General features: G+C 41.8%; 1 protein-coding gene across 1 annotated transcript; it reads right to left on the bottom strand.

Annotated features, from left to right (window-relative positions):
* Nucleotides 1-3,436: 3,436 nt before the first annotated feature.
* LOC149302978 (receptor expression-enhancing protein 5-like) lies at nucleotides 3,437-16,800 on the bottom strand. Its single transcript, XM_089481863.1, has 5 exons — nucleotides 16,683-16,800; nucleotides 12,377-12,470; nucleotides 6,025-6,163; nucleotides 4,065-4,233; nucleotides 3,437-3,486 (listed from the first exon to the last, which is right to left on the bottom strand). Exons 1-5 carry the CDS (start codon nucleotides 16,798-16,800, stop codon nucleotides 3,437-3,439), a joined length of 570 nt encoding a protein of 189 aa, XP_089337989.1.

Here is a 16,800-nt window from a genome sequence, read left to right as displayed (position 1 = left end):
TTATGGTATTTCCCCATGTATAAGACGCACCTTTTTTCGAAAAATGTGTGGTCTAAAAACTGGGTGCGTCTTATACAGTGGTTGTAGATTGCAGTTACTACGGTACTTCCCAGTACCGCCCTGCAGTCACACTGCCGATTGGCCCTGCCCCTTTCTTACTGCCGATTGGCCCTGCCCCCTTCCTTAAAGCATTCACACTGCTCAGACAGCAACTCATCTAACAGTAAGTATAAAATTAATATTGGCTGCTGAAAGTTAGGGGAGGTGGGGGTTAATTTAGGGGCAGTTATGGTTGATGGGGTGTTTAGGGTTAATTTAGGGGCAGTTAGTGGATGGAAGTAATGAGGATGAGTACGAATTTTATGATGCATTTTTTTCAAATTTCGGGCCCCAAAATTAAGGTGCGTCTTATACATGGGGAAATACGGTAGTATCAAAACGTATGGTATATGGAAGCATTGCGATTTGCTTATAGATTGAGAGCTAACCGTTTATCCATCCAAATTCTAGACAAATATGTGTTACCGTTGCATCATTTCATGGCTGATAAACACAGGTCAAATATCTGGGAATACATGACGTCGGGTACAAGAGCTATATTCAGTATATCTAATTGGTAGGAGCAGAAGGCTACTTGGGCAGAACCAGAACAAGCAGATAACACGTTGGCAGTCTTTTTTTAATGACAGTTACACAGAAGTTCGGAACATGAATAATATCCTGAACAGATGGAATATTAATAACACACCAGGTTTTCATCTGTGATTTCAATTTACGAATGGGTTTTATCTCACATTCGGCTTGTTTTGCAGCCACAGGACCTAGGGCCCTTGATTTTTGGCTTGTTTTATTAAATCATGACATGATAGATGTCATGGGTTGTTGTTCATCTGGGGGGGTGTTTATTTACCAGATTTTAGATCTGCTAAGAAACAATTATGTCCTGATACGTAAAACCACATAATTCAAAGAGGATGTACTTTAATACAACTGTACATGACTGCTGGATAAGTCAAACCAATAGGAATATATTACTATTCTTAAAAAATGTAAATACACTTCTTTTGTACTTTAGTGTTTAAATTTTAAAAAATTGCTTGCCACATGCAAGGGTAGCTCAGCAGCAGGCTCATGTAGAACATGGGACCATGATGTCTTTCAGAACCTCCTCCAACAAGGGTTTATTCACTAGAGATAGGGTTGCTGTTAACTGAGACATGTCCAATCCACCTATATAACAAAGGGCTGACCCGAAAGAGATTCTCCGACGGAGGAATCTATAGTTAATATGGGCATTTCCTAAGTGTCAATTCACTGATTCAACTGTACATTATGGAGGGCCAACTCAGGCTTTTTGAAGGAAGCCCTCATCTGGATTGAGCTTTCAAAATAAATAGTGACAATTTGAAAGGAGGTTGAAACATTTGAACTTGACTGTAAAATCCAGGTTTAGTGAATAAAATCCAAACCTTAGGTCATGTTCTTTGGCGTGAAATGTACCTTAACAAAAACTATAGTGTAATATATCTCTGGCAGTCCATAAAAGCTGTCTTTTATTGTACAATTATGTTTATTGCTAATGCTCATGGGACACTGGGCAGACCTTCATTCCCTCTTACACGTTATTGATTGTATAATAAATAAACCCAATTTAGAACACGTGCTGTTGTATTTACATAAGCCCCCCTGAGTTCTCTTAGTAAATGGAAAAATCTGCTCAATTCCTGAGAGGAGAAATTTGGGTGCAGGTGGAAGGCTCAGTAAAATGATTTAAATGGCGATCAGGTGCCTTGGATTTTGCTAGAGCGGTAGCTGTCTAAATCCACAGCCAGTGGGACTTCGGTAGCTGGCTCAGATTCACCCAACACGTTAAACTGCCCCGTTCACATCTCTTTCATGAGCAGCTTTAGTGAGATATCCTTTTGTGAATGGTATAAAAATAAAAAAAACCACACAGCGCTAAAGTCAGGTGTCACTGAGCTGGTACAATAGAACAATAGTTACAAATGGGACCAGTTTTCTTTAAACCTACTACTGACAAATGAAGAGATGAAGCGGTGAGACAGAGGTCTGTATGCACTCGCACCACAGATAGGTAAAGAGATACTGAGGAGTATAGAGGAAATGGAAATGGAAATGGATATAGAGACGGGAACAAAGAGGAAACATAGGGGGAAATAAAGATAAGATTGGGAAAAGGTGGGATGATAATGGATAAGAGGGTGAATAGAGAAAGGAGAGAAGGAAGGGGGTATCAAAGAAAATGGGGATAAGAGAGAGGTAGGGAGCAATAAAGAGCTAAAGAAAAGGGCAGATATACAGAAAGGGGTGAGATCTGGGGAAAGAATTTGAGGAAAAGGGGGAATATGTATTTTGAAGGTATTTTTGAGCAAGGATGTCTAAGGGAAAGCGTGTGTGTGTGTGTGTGTGCGTGTGCGCGTGCGCAGGCATTTGTAAGGGTGTATTTTGACAGTCTATCCATTAATGTTACTGTTTTAGGCCTAAAAGCTTTAGAACGAATAAAGGGTACACATGAGCCAGAAGAGCACAGACGGAGAGGAGACCTGACTGCGGGTGCTGGGTACATTGTGTGTGTAATCTGGATGCTGGGGCAAGTCCTTATTTACATATTATAAAGTTAAAATGGGAAGTCTAAAGCAGGTAGACGGTTGCATATTTCAGACATAAAATTTTTGCAAGCTTTGTGTAATATATATTACACACACGTTATATTCCACTTAAACAGCGGCAGAAAAGGTTTTCTTCCCTCAGATACCGTAATTTGCAGTCTGGCCCGCAGAGGCTGCTGCTGATACATTATACAGTTATTTTCTTCAAAGAAAGGGGCGTCCGTGTCTGTGTGTCAGACAGAGACACACACTGTCCATTTGCAGCATTAATGTTAAAAACACCCCTTACCTGCCAGGCTCCTCGTGACCTCACTGCTTCAGTAAGGAGCGTGAATGTATTGCTTCACACAGGGGTTTGGATAAATATCCCCTCATAAATAAATTACATGATTTAACCAAAAACCACAAAGCTCCGGCGATGTATAGACTGACTTCATTTTATTTAGGTCCACATACTGCAGGACAAGACAATGCATTTGGAAAGCCTTTTCCTCACAGAATAAAAAGTGATTTTTGAATACATTTTGGACACTGCAGACTGCTTTTAAATAAAACGCTTACCCCAGCCCCTCACTACAGACAACAGCAAAAATAGTATAACTACTTCAACACGTTTGTTCTTCATATCAAAAAAACAGGTTTCCAAGGCAACAGTATCGACCCCCCCATAATGCAAGCGAGGCTTGAAATACAGCACTCTGCAGTCAGTCAATGCTCTGTGTGTTTCAGGCCCCTCTGGCAGGGGGTCTGTCTCATATAGCCCCCTTATAACAGTAGCGTATAAGGGGTGTCTTCATGGCGGCCGCTTAGGAGCTTTTCTTCTCGTCACCCAGAAGGTTCACAGTAGCTTTTTTAGCTGAAACAAATAAATGTATTAATTAGTAACACCATTGGACGCCAATAGAGTCTATTAACCAAGCAGAGTCTTTGCTCTCCCTCACGTCGCTATGCTTTGTGAAGGGCCATCCCCAGCAAGCGTCTGTTGCCTGAAGAGTTTGGCTGGCCTTGTATACTGTGTAACTAAATCGTCAAAGTCGCCTTACCTACTGAAGTATGTTCTATACAGGGATTGCCATCAGTAGGTTATGTATAATATTCCTGCTTGAATACAGGGGACTCAATTAAGTGTACATTTAAACAGTGAGTGAAGGTATCCTTTAGGACCGTTATTAGAGCCTTTTGGGTAACACATTTGGCGAGTCGCTAAGTAGAATCTTCACAGTGGGCTATTAAAGGGTGACCATTGCAAGAGTCTCAGTGTCGGCTCATTCAGAAAGTTCCCAGGTAAGTGTATCTGTAAACCTACGCATCCAATTTAGTAACCTCTCCCAAACCTGGATCTCTTCTCCAAGGCAGATAAGAGGATTGTAAATTGTGACTCTGGGACATATATATATATATATATATATATATCCAGAGTTTGATGTATCTCACCTTCTTTGCCGATAGTATCAGCAGTTTCAGAAGCTTTGTCTTTAATGTCCTTCACCAAGCGGTCCATCTCCCCCTCGTGTTTTAGGAAAAAGGGACGGATGATTTTTTTGTAGAGCAGAACAGAGCCGTTGGAAGGGCTGGGAGACATGCACCACAGCAGGAACCCGCACTACAAAACAAGACCGAAAGCCCAATAGGTAAGAAATAGTATACAGATAGAAGTATATACACTTATTTATCTATATGTACACTAAAGGTTTTGTATAGCACAATGGAAATCAGTTTCTAAACAGATCTTGCCAGCCACTCACCTTCGGATAAATGGGTCACGGTTAATAAGCTAAATAACAACAACTATGAATTCAGAGAGGAATATTTCTTTTTCTGATTTAAGCTTCTACAAAGGGTTAATGACTATTAAAAATTAATGGTTCAGCAAAAAAAAACATGTCAATGCTTCAATCAGCCAATCGGTGGTGAGAATCATCAGACTACAGGAGGAGGGGGCTGCAGCTTCTTCCTAAGGCAAGAGATTTATTATTTTTTTTATAGTTTTATGTGCATTCTTAAAAAAGTACTTTTAAGAAGCATTTTGTGAGGCTGTCAGGGATGTTATACAGTCTCTTAATAATGGATATGGCATCGCCCTTTTAGTTACATTTTCACACCCCTTCAGAAATCACAACATCACATGCCTCCTGCAAATGCAAATTTGTAGAATTTAACCTAATTTGTGGTTAATATCAAGATTAAAACAAGAAGTGGATCTTGGCAACAATGTCACAGCTGCCAATGGTAAATAAATAAATAGAAAATCCACAGTTACAGATTATGATTACAGAAATAAATAGAAAATCCACAGTTACAGATTAACGGCAAAAGCGATCATATTCGGAGTACTACAAAATGTGTGATTAACAGCAAGCATTGGAAGAAAAAAAAAGCTAAGACAAAAAACAGGTGAAGGAGAAACTTTTTTCCCTGAAAACACACTGCATGGACCGACCATCTGGCAAACCAGGGAAATGCTGAGTGGGCCAGTTGCCATTGGCTCTGCACATTGACTCCCACTCCAGCAGCAGATCGTGTCCTTCAGTGGGCAGCCGCACTGGTGAATGAGTGGTCTTAAAAGTGCCAGGGCCACCCTGGAAGACACCGTCTGAAGGAGAGGCCTCCGGGGTCCCAAAACCCTAAGAAACTAGTTTTCTTTTCTATTCTTCCACAATAAAATGCATCATTTTTTTAACTAAATACTGAATCCAGTTATAGAAAATAAAGCAAATATCTCTTTTTCTTTAGATTCTATATATATTTATATAAAATCCATACAGGCGGTCACATACTTGCGCTACACTCCTACCTCCTTTCATGGTTTATGTTATCAAGAGCCTGGATCCCTCGGCTGGATTATGCAAACAGAGGCTGTAACACAGCGCACACCCACCTGTTATCTCACCCTATTTTATTGTTACAGACATTTACCAAGGGATGTGTCCTCCAGTGTAGAACTTGTACAGATACTGCATCCTGGCAGGTTTTTAACAAGATAACTGAAAAGATACCCAGTTAAACTATTGGTGTAGATTGTGTGATCTTTTCATCAATTCTTCTATAAAAAAACAAAACATTTTTTGGTAGTACGCTAAAATTTTCCTTGTGACAAGGCGGTCTTTTTAATGTTCATTACAAAAGGGCCAACAGTGGAAGGTTTATCCGGCAAGAAAGACTGAGCTCGTCCTGGATAATGGGCAACGAGACAGAAGAAATGTCACCGATGTAACCATGCATTATACAGGGCCAACTAAGCTCTTCTTGCAGCAGATGCTCTTTCGTGAATAGATCCCACATTTGTTTCAGAATACATTGTCGTATTTCCATTTTCAAGGAACGCAACACAAGTGAGATAGAAAGGAAGAAAAAAAAACAAACAAAAAAAAAAAACAGTGCCACGCATACTAACCTTGATCATGTAGTAGAAAGGAAACCAGGAAAGGAATATATCGGAGAAGAATTCAATGATGCTGAAGATGCCATACACCACCCAATAAGTGAGCCACTGCGTGTCATCATCTTTACTCGGACTCTCAATCGCCTTGATTCTAAAAGAATGGAACAATTGCATGTTATCCCAGAAACCCAAACGTGTGTGTGAGAAGTGTGCTCCTCCCTAGATGACAATAATATGGAACGACGGGGAAAAAAAGATGGCGTTACTCGTTTATTATTTTTCTTATTACTGACACTTTTCCCAAATGCTTTCTTTGCTAGGTGCCCCCGGCCCTTATGATTTGTTTATTGCAGGGGAATGGATATCCTGTGCACAGTATATACAGAATCATCCTTGGTAAACACGACTGAGACAAGAGGAAGGTGCCTTCACCAACGCAGAGCTCTCTCTGCAATCCCGCATATTGATGACTATGATGTCATAGGATCTCATCAGAATGACCACAAAAGTGCAACTCTGCATTTTCTTTGCTATACGCCAAAGGATGAAAACCCCGACCTTGCGTAGAAAGCTAGTTAAAGTGTTTAATATATTATATATATATATATATATATATATATATATATTTTAAAACAGGCTGTAGGAAACAGGTTGCCAAAGAGAGGTGAATATATATTAAAGAGCCTCAATAAGAAAAATATGGAGAAGAGCGGAGAAAGTGAGAAGAAATACAAAAGCAGGAATAAGAAAACGATTGTGAAGAAAATGTTGGGAGTACCTAAAACCAGTTCGCCCCCTCTCTGTGGACACACACCCAGGCAGGGCAATCAGCGGCTTCATTAATAAAATCCCGGTATATTATTAAAGTCTGACTTCTATAGTGTTTATGTAAAACCAATTAAAGAGGTGCAGCTATGGTGATCTTTGCACACAAGATTACATTCCCTTGTAAAGGAGCGCTCTGTACCTTTACACCCCACGGTGGGAAGACCTGGTTACAGAAGCTTCCTGGACCTCAGAGATCACTTCGTCAGATGGACTGGCAGACTAAGAAGACCAAAGCGGCACTAACATGTATCCAGTCTGTACAGATCTAACACGTTCAAAGATGCTTCAGGCTTTGTATGTTCATACATTCAACTACATCAGGTCGGTAATTTTTGACCAACAGGATTGGCCGTTTCAGCCAACAGCACATCTTTAATGTACTCAGTTGGGTTCTTGTCCGCTTAAATTCTTTTATGAAAATAAGTAGGGGAGGTTATGGGATTATTTGTTAGAGACAACTAGCCAATGCCGGTTATTTGGCTGCTTTGTTTTACATGTATTTAAACAACTGGGGTGATGGCAGAATAAAAGTGCTAGGTATTTACAGCCAAAAGGTCCTTCTGGTATTTGCAGGTATACCAAATTCCTGCTTCTTTAGGGTTACAGCGATGTCCGCTGTCCTCTCCTACATGGTAGCAGAGATGAATACTCCATGATAGATTGAGACTGTGTGTAGCACACGGATACTCACACTCACTAGTTAATACAGATGTACACACTAACCCCTACCTCTAGTGTGAGGAATAACCCAGATCAGAAATACAGGTGACTCCTAGTAAGGAGGGCATAATAAACCTAGCATTAAATTAGGGCTGGAGCGAGTGCTCATCAGAGGTTTTCCCCTGGAGCTGAGCTACAATAATAAATTACTCATAAAGCATGACTAATAGAACTAATAAAAAAAAAAAAAGGCATTAAACCAAAGCATATAAACGTGTACAGCAATGTAATGCTCGCAGGCAGTAAATGCTCATGATGAACCAATAAACCCTCTGCATGGTTGGAAGTGTCTGCAAGCCATGCATTTATATACACCTATCCAGAAATGATGCGCCAGGGCAGAAGAGCAACTGTCTACTCAGTATCCACTTTACAATTATATGGTCAAGTGGTGAGTAAATGTTGCTTCTTGCACCTGGGCTGGATTCACATCTCTTTAATATGTCCATGAGAGAGGTGCATGTAAACGTGCATGTAAACGTGCATTGCACACAGATGCCAGTAGGTGGCAGGCGGCAGCGAAGGCTGAGAAGACAGAGGCCTCCATTTAAGCAGCCTGCATGGGTGAGCCGTGTATGGGGGGGGGGGGGGGGGTGTTTATAATACGCAGGTCTGTGCAAGCAAAAGGCACAGCACAGACCCCCCCCCCCTGTAGACAAGCAGGGATTGTCAAGGGCCTCCTGTGAGGGAAGCGCATCACACAGGTTTCTAGTGTGACGGAGGTGCTCTAGAGATCACAAGCAATAAAGGATAGTGTATCTCACTGGGTTTCATGTTTTGCCCCCTACAAATTCCGACTCATGGGCTGGATGAACATGAAGTCGTATCAAATGCCAGAGCGGTTGGTAACCCATGCCACATTTGACACAATAGCTGTGGTTGCAGGGATAAGCAGAGTGTCCTCACGAGGCCACGGGTGTCAGTGACATAGCATGAAGAAGCATATGGTGTCTATTGAAGGTTTACTCCAAGGTCCCTCATAGAGGATAATAAGATGCCCGCCATGCGACATACCAGCACCTAGCCCTGCGGTCTACAACTATTATACACAGGCTGAGTTTATAGTTGCCCGATCACTTTAGTGGCAATAAAGCCTACCTATGTTAACAGCTGTGACATAGAACATGTGGCTGAGCTTGATAAGGTTAGTAGATCAGCTACCTGCAGTGGAATAACATTTCCACCATGCTCGGCCATATGCCCATACAGTATGATGGCCCTTCTGCCCCCCGCTTTATACAATGCATGACAAAAACGCATCCAAGTGGAAGGAAATGCTTGCTGCCATGACTACATATATAGGCACTTTTGTGGTCATTCTGATCAGATTCTACGACATCATATTCATCAATATACACACATACATATGTGCCCCACACATGTACCTCACTGTAAATTATAAAGGGGCACTATTATTTTGTGGGTTCCCTGTGCCACACTGCTAATTCTAGGAGCTCCATAGTTATTTAAAAGGTAATAAAATACTTTGTTTAGTCTAATTAATCCGGCCCAGTCTTGCACATATTTATTATAACAAGTATTTTTGCAGTAAGCCAATTCATTACATTAAACGAGTTTATATTAGATGTGGAATTAACCCTTCAAGGACCAGTGCAAAGTATTTGCCATAATAAACTGGTCCTTAGACAAGACCCCGCTACCCCCTTCATTTTATTATACCTGGATGCAAAATTCCAGTCCTCGAGGGCAAGAATTCGGAGTATCCCTATAAACTATAAATGTAGTAAATTGTCACCTATACCTTACGCTAGACAATTGGAGAGGAAATGTATAAAGAAAATACGCTTAAATGTTTCCTTTCCCAACCCAGTTAGCTCTATGCAGAGTAGAGATAAAGTTACATATAAAGCAGCATATAAAGTGTTACAATTCTGTAATGGACCCCGCCATCCACATCTTTACGGGTGACAGGTCCACTTTAAGGGGTTAAAGTCATTTTTAATCCAGTTTGTTCTATTTCCAGTATCGGGTACAGCATATTCTCTGTAATCAATCGTTCGCTGGGCTTTTGGAAGCAGATTCACTGCAGCCAGAAAAAAAAGGTGCCCTATTTGTTTTCTAGGTCAGGAGACGTCTAGTATTTACAGAGTTTCATATTCCCGAGGCCTGTGTGCCTTAAAACATCGTTTCATCTATTTAATTAAGAAAAACGTCAAACAGATGCTACTTTTTGTAGGCTTAATAAGATATGGTTGATACAGTATAGCACTAGTGTGTATAAAGTATGTTCTGGCTTTGGGTAATGGTGTAGAATAGTATATATATCCAGGACACATGGGGGCGTCGGAGGGGGGGCAAGAGGGGACCAAATTCCGAATCCCAAAATCAAGGTCTTACTATGGCCATCCCAGTCCCCAGACTTGAACGTCATAGAAAAACCAGTGGGGTGAACTAAGACGAGAGTCTTAACCTCGCAATGTGAAGGATCTGGAGAGATTCTGTATGGAGAGAATGGTCTCAGATCCTGTGCCATGTATTCTCCAACCTCATCAGGCATTATAGAAGAAGATTCAGAGCAGAAGTATTCACTATAAGGATACCAATCATTGTGCCACATACATACATACACACACATATATATATATATATATATATATATATCTCACACTTGTGTTGGGTTGGAAATTGTTTGATATCCACGAAAGCACAGCCTTCTTTGCTCATATTTACCCCAAACGTGCCAATATTAGTGGAGGGCACTGCAACTTTTGTGGTTATCTGCAGCTCCCATGATACACATTACTTGCTGAACGCCATAGGAATAGCAGACAGGGGCAGTTGTGGGTAATCTTTACCACCCCAGATATTGTAAAGAACGTTCTCATGTTGCACGAATACATGCTGGTGTGTTAACTACTACTACCACGGTCATGTCAGTTATCATATTAATGGGTAAATAACATTTGCTCCCACCAGGAGTCAATGAAGGTATGGGCACAAGGAAAGGAAGTATTGGGGTAGGGCAGGGGAAAGGTGGGGAGGATATTTTGCCCCCTGGAAAAATCCCTGTGGACGCCCATGCCAGGTCAGAGATGGCAATCAGCCTAAAAGGAAACTCTTTAAAAAGTGCAATAATGTTTTGTATTTGTTTTTTCTCTTCTCCTATGGCAGAAACTATTGTTTCCCTAATAACACTTCATTCCCTTAAAGCACTTCAATTTACTGCCGACATTTGGAGGAAATATGGATTATTTAAAGTTTTGAAACGAAACCTCCTCTCGTTTTCCTGAACTTATGTATATACGCGCGCTCAGGGTTTTATGATCTACTCTGTTAACTTGGACTTCAATGCCGATCGCCATAAGTAGTCATCCAGAATGCCCAATTCTGATCCTTATTGGTTCTTTGAGTAAGTGGCATTTTTGTTTATATTTTTCCATGAAACCCTTGAAAGGGTTAATAAAATGTAAATCCCAGCATTAAGCATAGGTTTAGATTAATACATAAAAAAATAAAATACTTTATATATGAACATATGTAGAGCTGGAGAACAGTGATGCAACAAACATCATCTCCACCTATTTACCCGAAATATCATCCTCGCGCCCGGCGCTCCTGTAAACATATCATATGACGCTGGGCTTTTTTCTTTACATATGTCCCAGGATGACATTTGGGTTATATTTTTACACTGTCTGGTCCTTCCAAGGAAGGAAAACAAGTCACTCTATACGTGGTTTGCGCAAACAACTGCTATTTATTCAATGTTGAGGAAACATGGCATTTGAGGACAGATAAGAAGTTACCCCATCTTGTCTGCCCATGCTGTACAAACCTTAAATCAGTCCTTTGTCTTTTCTCAGGAGCAATATGCTTATCCCATACATGTTTAAATTCCCTGTCTGTAATAGCCTTTACCATTTCTGCTGGGAGGCTGTTCCCCTTATCTACCACCCTCTCAGTAAAGTGAAAAAAAAAATCTTACATTGAAGCTTGTGCCCCTCTAGCGTTAGATTGGGACCTCTTGTTCTAACATCTTCCCCCCATTTGAAATAAATGTCCCTCCTGTACTTCGTCACATGCCTTGTATTACAAATGTTTCTATCACATCTCCTCTGCAGTGAAAATGTTGAAATGCAGTAAAGTAATATTTCTCAGGATTTCACAAGAGAATTATCACATTATGTTTGTGAAATCCGGAGAAACAGCGGCATCTTAACCCCCCCGTACAGTATACTACCGTAATAATGGAGTATTTCCCCCAAACTCCGTTCAGGAGTTTAAATCAAGAGAAAGTAAGAGGTGCTCACTGTGGTTACCTTTCCGGACCCGATGAGTTCACTGAAACCCATTCCTGTGTATTTGCCTCTCAACTCCATTTCCATGCGTTTTGCTCATCAGTTGTGACCCCTTGAAATCAGAGAACTCAACTGAGAAAACGACCCAGGAACCTGGCGATGCTGGACTGAATTATTAATTCGCCGAGCACTCCGTCTGTTCAGGTGGCCGCCGGATGTAGGATTTATTCAGGACAGAATCGACTAGTCCCTATAATGTCTCTGCACTCAATTCCCACCTGATAAAGGGCGTATACATAGACAAGGACACCAAATACATTGATCTGCATAAAGTCACCAACACTACATAAACCTAATTAAAAACAATGACTTTCAGTCTATATTTAATGATGCAAGTAAGAAAAAAAAAAAAAAGTGGATGTGTAACTTAACCAGAAACGCACCCAAACATACACGTGTACGCATGAAAAGACCCAGATCCCCTCCGTGCCACACCACATGTAACCAAACACATTTCTGTTGCTAAAAGCCACATATAGGAAATAGGAAACACTTACGAGATATAAGCAGGGTAAGCAAATCCAATTAAGTTGCAAAGCAGAGATGCCCCATAACCGATCACCAGGTAAATCGCAACAATGCCAATAATTGCTGTAGGAAGAGGGGGAAAAATATGTCTCGTTAGTAGCGTATAAATACTATGCAGCCGTTCTCAGACGGAGCAATGAAAGCATTAACAATACAAAAAAAAATCAGAAACCAGGAAGTTTGTAGTTTAAACCTTCAGGTCCGGCGGCTCCAGAATGATCGCAGCCACACGTTTAGACAACTCGGGAACTTCAGCCAATGAGGTGGTTAAACCTTTGAAGTCCAAGAAACGCATTACTGACCCCTTTAGATATCAAATATTAAGGAACATAAAGGTTTGGAGAGTCTCCCTGTAAGTCTGCATTTCCATCTGGAACAAGAGATGGCTGCCACGCAACCCCTCCGAAGTTCCTGCATTACAGCTGCTCTGCATGAATCGCGGTCACCGTGCCAGGGTTTATTTGTCATCTCTGTAGAGTTCTTGCCAAGCGGACGCTCTTTACCTTACTCAACGCGTTACAACTGCCAAGGTTTGTTTCCATAGGTGTCGGGGATTAAGACCTCCTCGCCGAGTTCCTTACCTGCTGCAAGGAACCGAAACATCTTGGAGGCTAATGGGCTGGATCTCTCCGTTGTTCACACCAGGAACTCCCAAAACCTCCTCCCCACCATCCTCCTCCTCCTCCTCCTACACCAGGAGAATGACACGCAGTCCCAAACTCGCAGCTTTAGCTGTTCTGCGCGTCTGGTTGTGCTTTGGCCACCTGGATCCCAACGCAAGCCTGGGCTCGGTTTACAAAAAATAAAGAGCCCTCTGTGGGAATGAACAAGTTAAGGAACCGATAAACTAAATGGTATACTGTTACACTTTGACTATCCAGCAAAACATCACGCAGTAGATGTAGCAATAAGCCACTGCCGAAAACCGAGTCAAACTGAATCCAAGGGGACATTAGGTGGACCGAATCCAGTAGGATGGGCCAAGAGTACGTTTGCTGAAGCAAAAGGTTTTTATAGGAAGCGGGCAGAGCTTTGGGGTATATTTACTAACCCATGTTTCAGAGGCATGATATAAAAAGTCCAACCCCAGGGATCTTTTCCTGCAAGGGTTGGGCTCACCCTCCATAATTCATTATAGTACCAGAGTAGAAACCTTTAACCCTACTGTAAGATGAATACTATACTTATACACCATGTATATTTTAGCTTGTTCCTTTAGTATGACATCACACATACACAGGTAGGGAAAAAATCAGATCAAAACATACATTGAGCTATTCATTTGCAGGTCATTTGCATATAATAATGTACAGGGTAACGCATCACTTCTGGATAACAGGTACATTTATTATGAAGGCATAATAATTTATCATTTGTACTGCAGCGTGAAGGCTTTTATAGTTTTCAATTAATGGTAGTGACAAGAATATACTCCAAGGCTGATAATACTAACTGCCATCACCCTTAGCCATCCACGCTTAAGAAAGCAAACAAAAAAAAGGACTAATGGCGGTGTGATCAGAGAGCGACATAAACATGGTGTTTAGAAAATGCGAAATCACCACATTCCAAAAGTATCCAATATCAATGAATAATTTATACAGCCACTCAAGAAGTACACCCAGGGAAGGAAAAAGCCCAGACAGCCACTACGTGCCACGTGCACCAAAACCGGTTTAATCGCAAGCTTGTAGGTAACCAGCTACTTTCCATGATACAAATTATTTCCATGATACAAATTCGTAGTAACGAAATGTTTCTTTGTTGTCTATTACTTTTAAGCGGGTTTGCATACACCCCATTTGCCTCATGTACTTAATCGCAGTTTCCAGCTGCTAGTAAAATATAACTCCCAGAACCCTGAATATGTAAAAAAAAAAAAAAAATATAGGTCAGCGACCTCCTATCTAATCCGGTTAATATATACAAAGCATATTTTAGATAAATATATAATTATTTAAAGAAACCTACACAAGAAGGACATTTCCAACGAGTGAGTTGGGTGATCCCATAAAATATAATTCCGGTGCAATCCATTCACATATTGCTAATTTCAATCTTTAAATTACTTTGTTTAGTTCAAAATGCAATATTTGGGAAAAGAAATCTCAAAAGGTGCTCCTTATTAAGTCACACGTTTACAAGCTAAGTCACCAGCTAGATTTTCCGATAGCAAACAAAAGGGTACGAGAAGTCATCCGTCCAGAACACAATTAAGAACGGGGCTCCTGTATACGAGGAGGCATCTGTATTATAGATACAATATATATATAAAAGGTATAAACCAAGAATGCATACAGCGCATACTTAGAGTTGCCAGTTTAAGTGACACGCTACTTCCCATGCTCCCCCCCCCCCCCGGCATCCCGATTCATTGCGGGTAGAGGTTGGGAGGTATGGATATGGGGCGCCACATTTTACAGAGTGATTTCATTCACAAACACTTAATAAATGAAAACCTCAATGAGCATTTCTTTTTACACCTGCAACTCCTTTATACATGACCCCGGTGTCTCTAGCGCCCCCACCTGCTAACAGGAGAAAACATCATGGAGGAATCCCCTACCAGCGCTACACCAAAGCAGCCAATTCATTTTCCTCTATGTATCACCATGCATCTTAGAACCCTTTATGAAAACACATTTTGGGGGAAAAAATGGCTTCTTTGTTAGTTCTTCTAATAACACTATAGCTATTCGTGTTACTGTTTGTCATAAAGCAAAATGGCTGCTTCCACCAACCTCATTTTGTGGAAGTCATTCAGAGAAAGCACGCGTTCGTAAGGACGGCCGGGTGTCACATTCAGGCCCGGACCGGCCATCTGGCCAACAGCACCCCGTAGAACTCTCCAGCGGCAGATCGGAAGCTGCAGCACGGGGCTGCCAGATGGATATACCCAGTCGCATTACATCATTCGATGGCCTCCAGCCTTAAAGTGCCAGCGCCGCCTCATCATACCAAGTCTGGCCACACTGAACAAAGGAAGTTATGCCACTGAAGATTTGGGAAGAATTCTAACTCTTAAATGGTCTGTGATACAAGTAAACAAGGTGCACGTGTAAAGTACTGTTGGCCGGGACACTGCAAGGCAACCTAAGAGCCCTAGACACCCCGTCCACGCGAGACCAACAGCGCAGGGCTCCTGCCTGAATAATTCATGAAACGGCAATAAGCAGAGGTCTGCGAGCGATGATAAAGGAAGTGCTTGCGCAAGAACAATAACATCAGCCGCCACAGCAACAGTCACACCAGAGACCGTTTAGGTGTGTCTTCAAGGGGTTAAACACAACCTGTCCTTTTCTGATGCTCTGACCCTCGCAGAAAAATATGTACAGTTACTTCATCTCTCCGAATCCGAGGTCTCTTCTTGAGATGAAAACCTCTAGGCTATATCTAGCCATCATAATAGCCCATAACCCTGTTTACATCATAACATAGGAGAATTTTACCTCTGCGGGCGGTAATCATTACTACCTATTAAGGCCCTGCTGTCAAAACTCAAGATGGCCATCATTAAGTCGCAGTCGGGCTCCACACCTCTTCGAATATTAATACACGGTCCAGTTTGCAGGTTGTAAAACAGAGCGATTCGGACCATTAAAGGCCTTACTATGGTAGCCCATCCGTGAGCGATCAGACGCACACACCCAGTGGCAATTAATTTCATTTAGAATCTGGCAATTCAGCCTGTCGGTCAAAGAAAGCGATCCTAATGACATTTTGTCTTCAGGAAGCGAGTGGGGAGTTTGACTCAAAGCTGTCATGGTCGGTTCTTACACGCTTCTGCCATATGTGTCATGTGAGCATCGAGCCCGAATACCCATAATAGAGCCCTAATTACATACAAATTGCAACTGTATCAGCCCAGCTCGATGCATAGATAGAACGGGATACACGCTCTATAACGGGATACACGCTCTATAACGGGATACACGCTCTATAACGGCGATACACGCTCTATAACGGCGATACACGCTCTATAACGGCGATACACGCTCTATAACGGCGATACACGCTCTATAACGGGGATACACGCTCTATAACGGGGATACACGCTCTATAACGGGATATATGGCTAGTGCTCATTAACCGGTTCTGTACCTTTATTATTTAGCCAATCTTACACCTTAATTAAAGTAATGCTATATAACCGGGAGCATCCTCCCTAAAGCGCCGGCCACACCACCCTGCCTGATGTTTAAAGGTAAACATGTGCCAGTCCCAAGGGGCATCAGCTGATCTCCCAGACACCCTGCCAAGGGCTCGGGATCTCACCCAGTGCTATGTAGCGTCTGTTCACCCCGGTCTTAGCTTCGATCTTCTCCAAGATGTCCGTGCAGAAATTCTTCTGGTGTAAGAACTTCTCGAAGCTTTCCTTCAATGCCGCAGCCAT

The sequence above is a fragment of the Sceloporus occidentalis genome, unplaced genomic scaffold, assembly GCF_023333645.1.
Source record: "Sceloporus occidentalis isolate IW3139 unplaced genomic scaffold, rSceOcc1.0.p SCAF_16, whole genome shotgun sequence".
Taxonomy (NCBI): domain Eukaryota; kingdom Metazoa; phylum Chordata; class Lepidosauria; order Squamata; family Phrynosomatidae; genus Sceloporus; species Sceloporus occidentalis.
The sequence above is the reverse complement of the archived record's forward strand: the minus strand, read 5'-3'. Positions and strand labels throughout refer to the sequence as shown.

Coding starts and splice junctions, on each gene's coding strand:
- LOC149302978 (XM_089481863.1), bottom strand. CDS start 16,800: ATGGCTGCGGCATTGAAGGAAAGCTTCGAGAAGTTCTTACACCAGAAG. Junction 12,471..16,682: donor CAGACGCTACATAGCACTGG/GTGAGATCCCGA, acceptor CTCTTCCTACAG/CAATTATTGGCATTGTTGCG. Junction 6,164..12,376: donor GCTTACCCTGCTTATATCTC/GTAAGTGTTTCC, acceptor CCATTCTTTTAG/AATCAAGGCGATTGAGAGTC.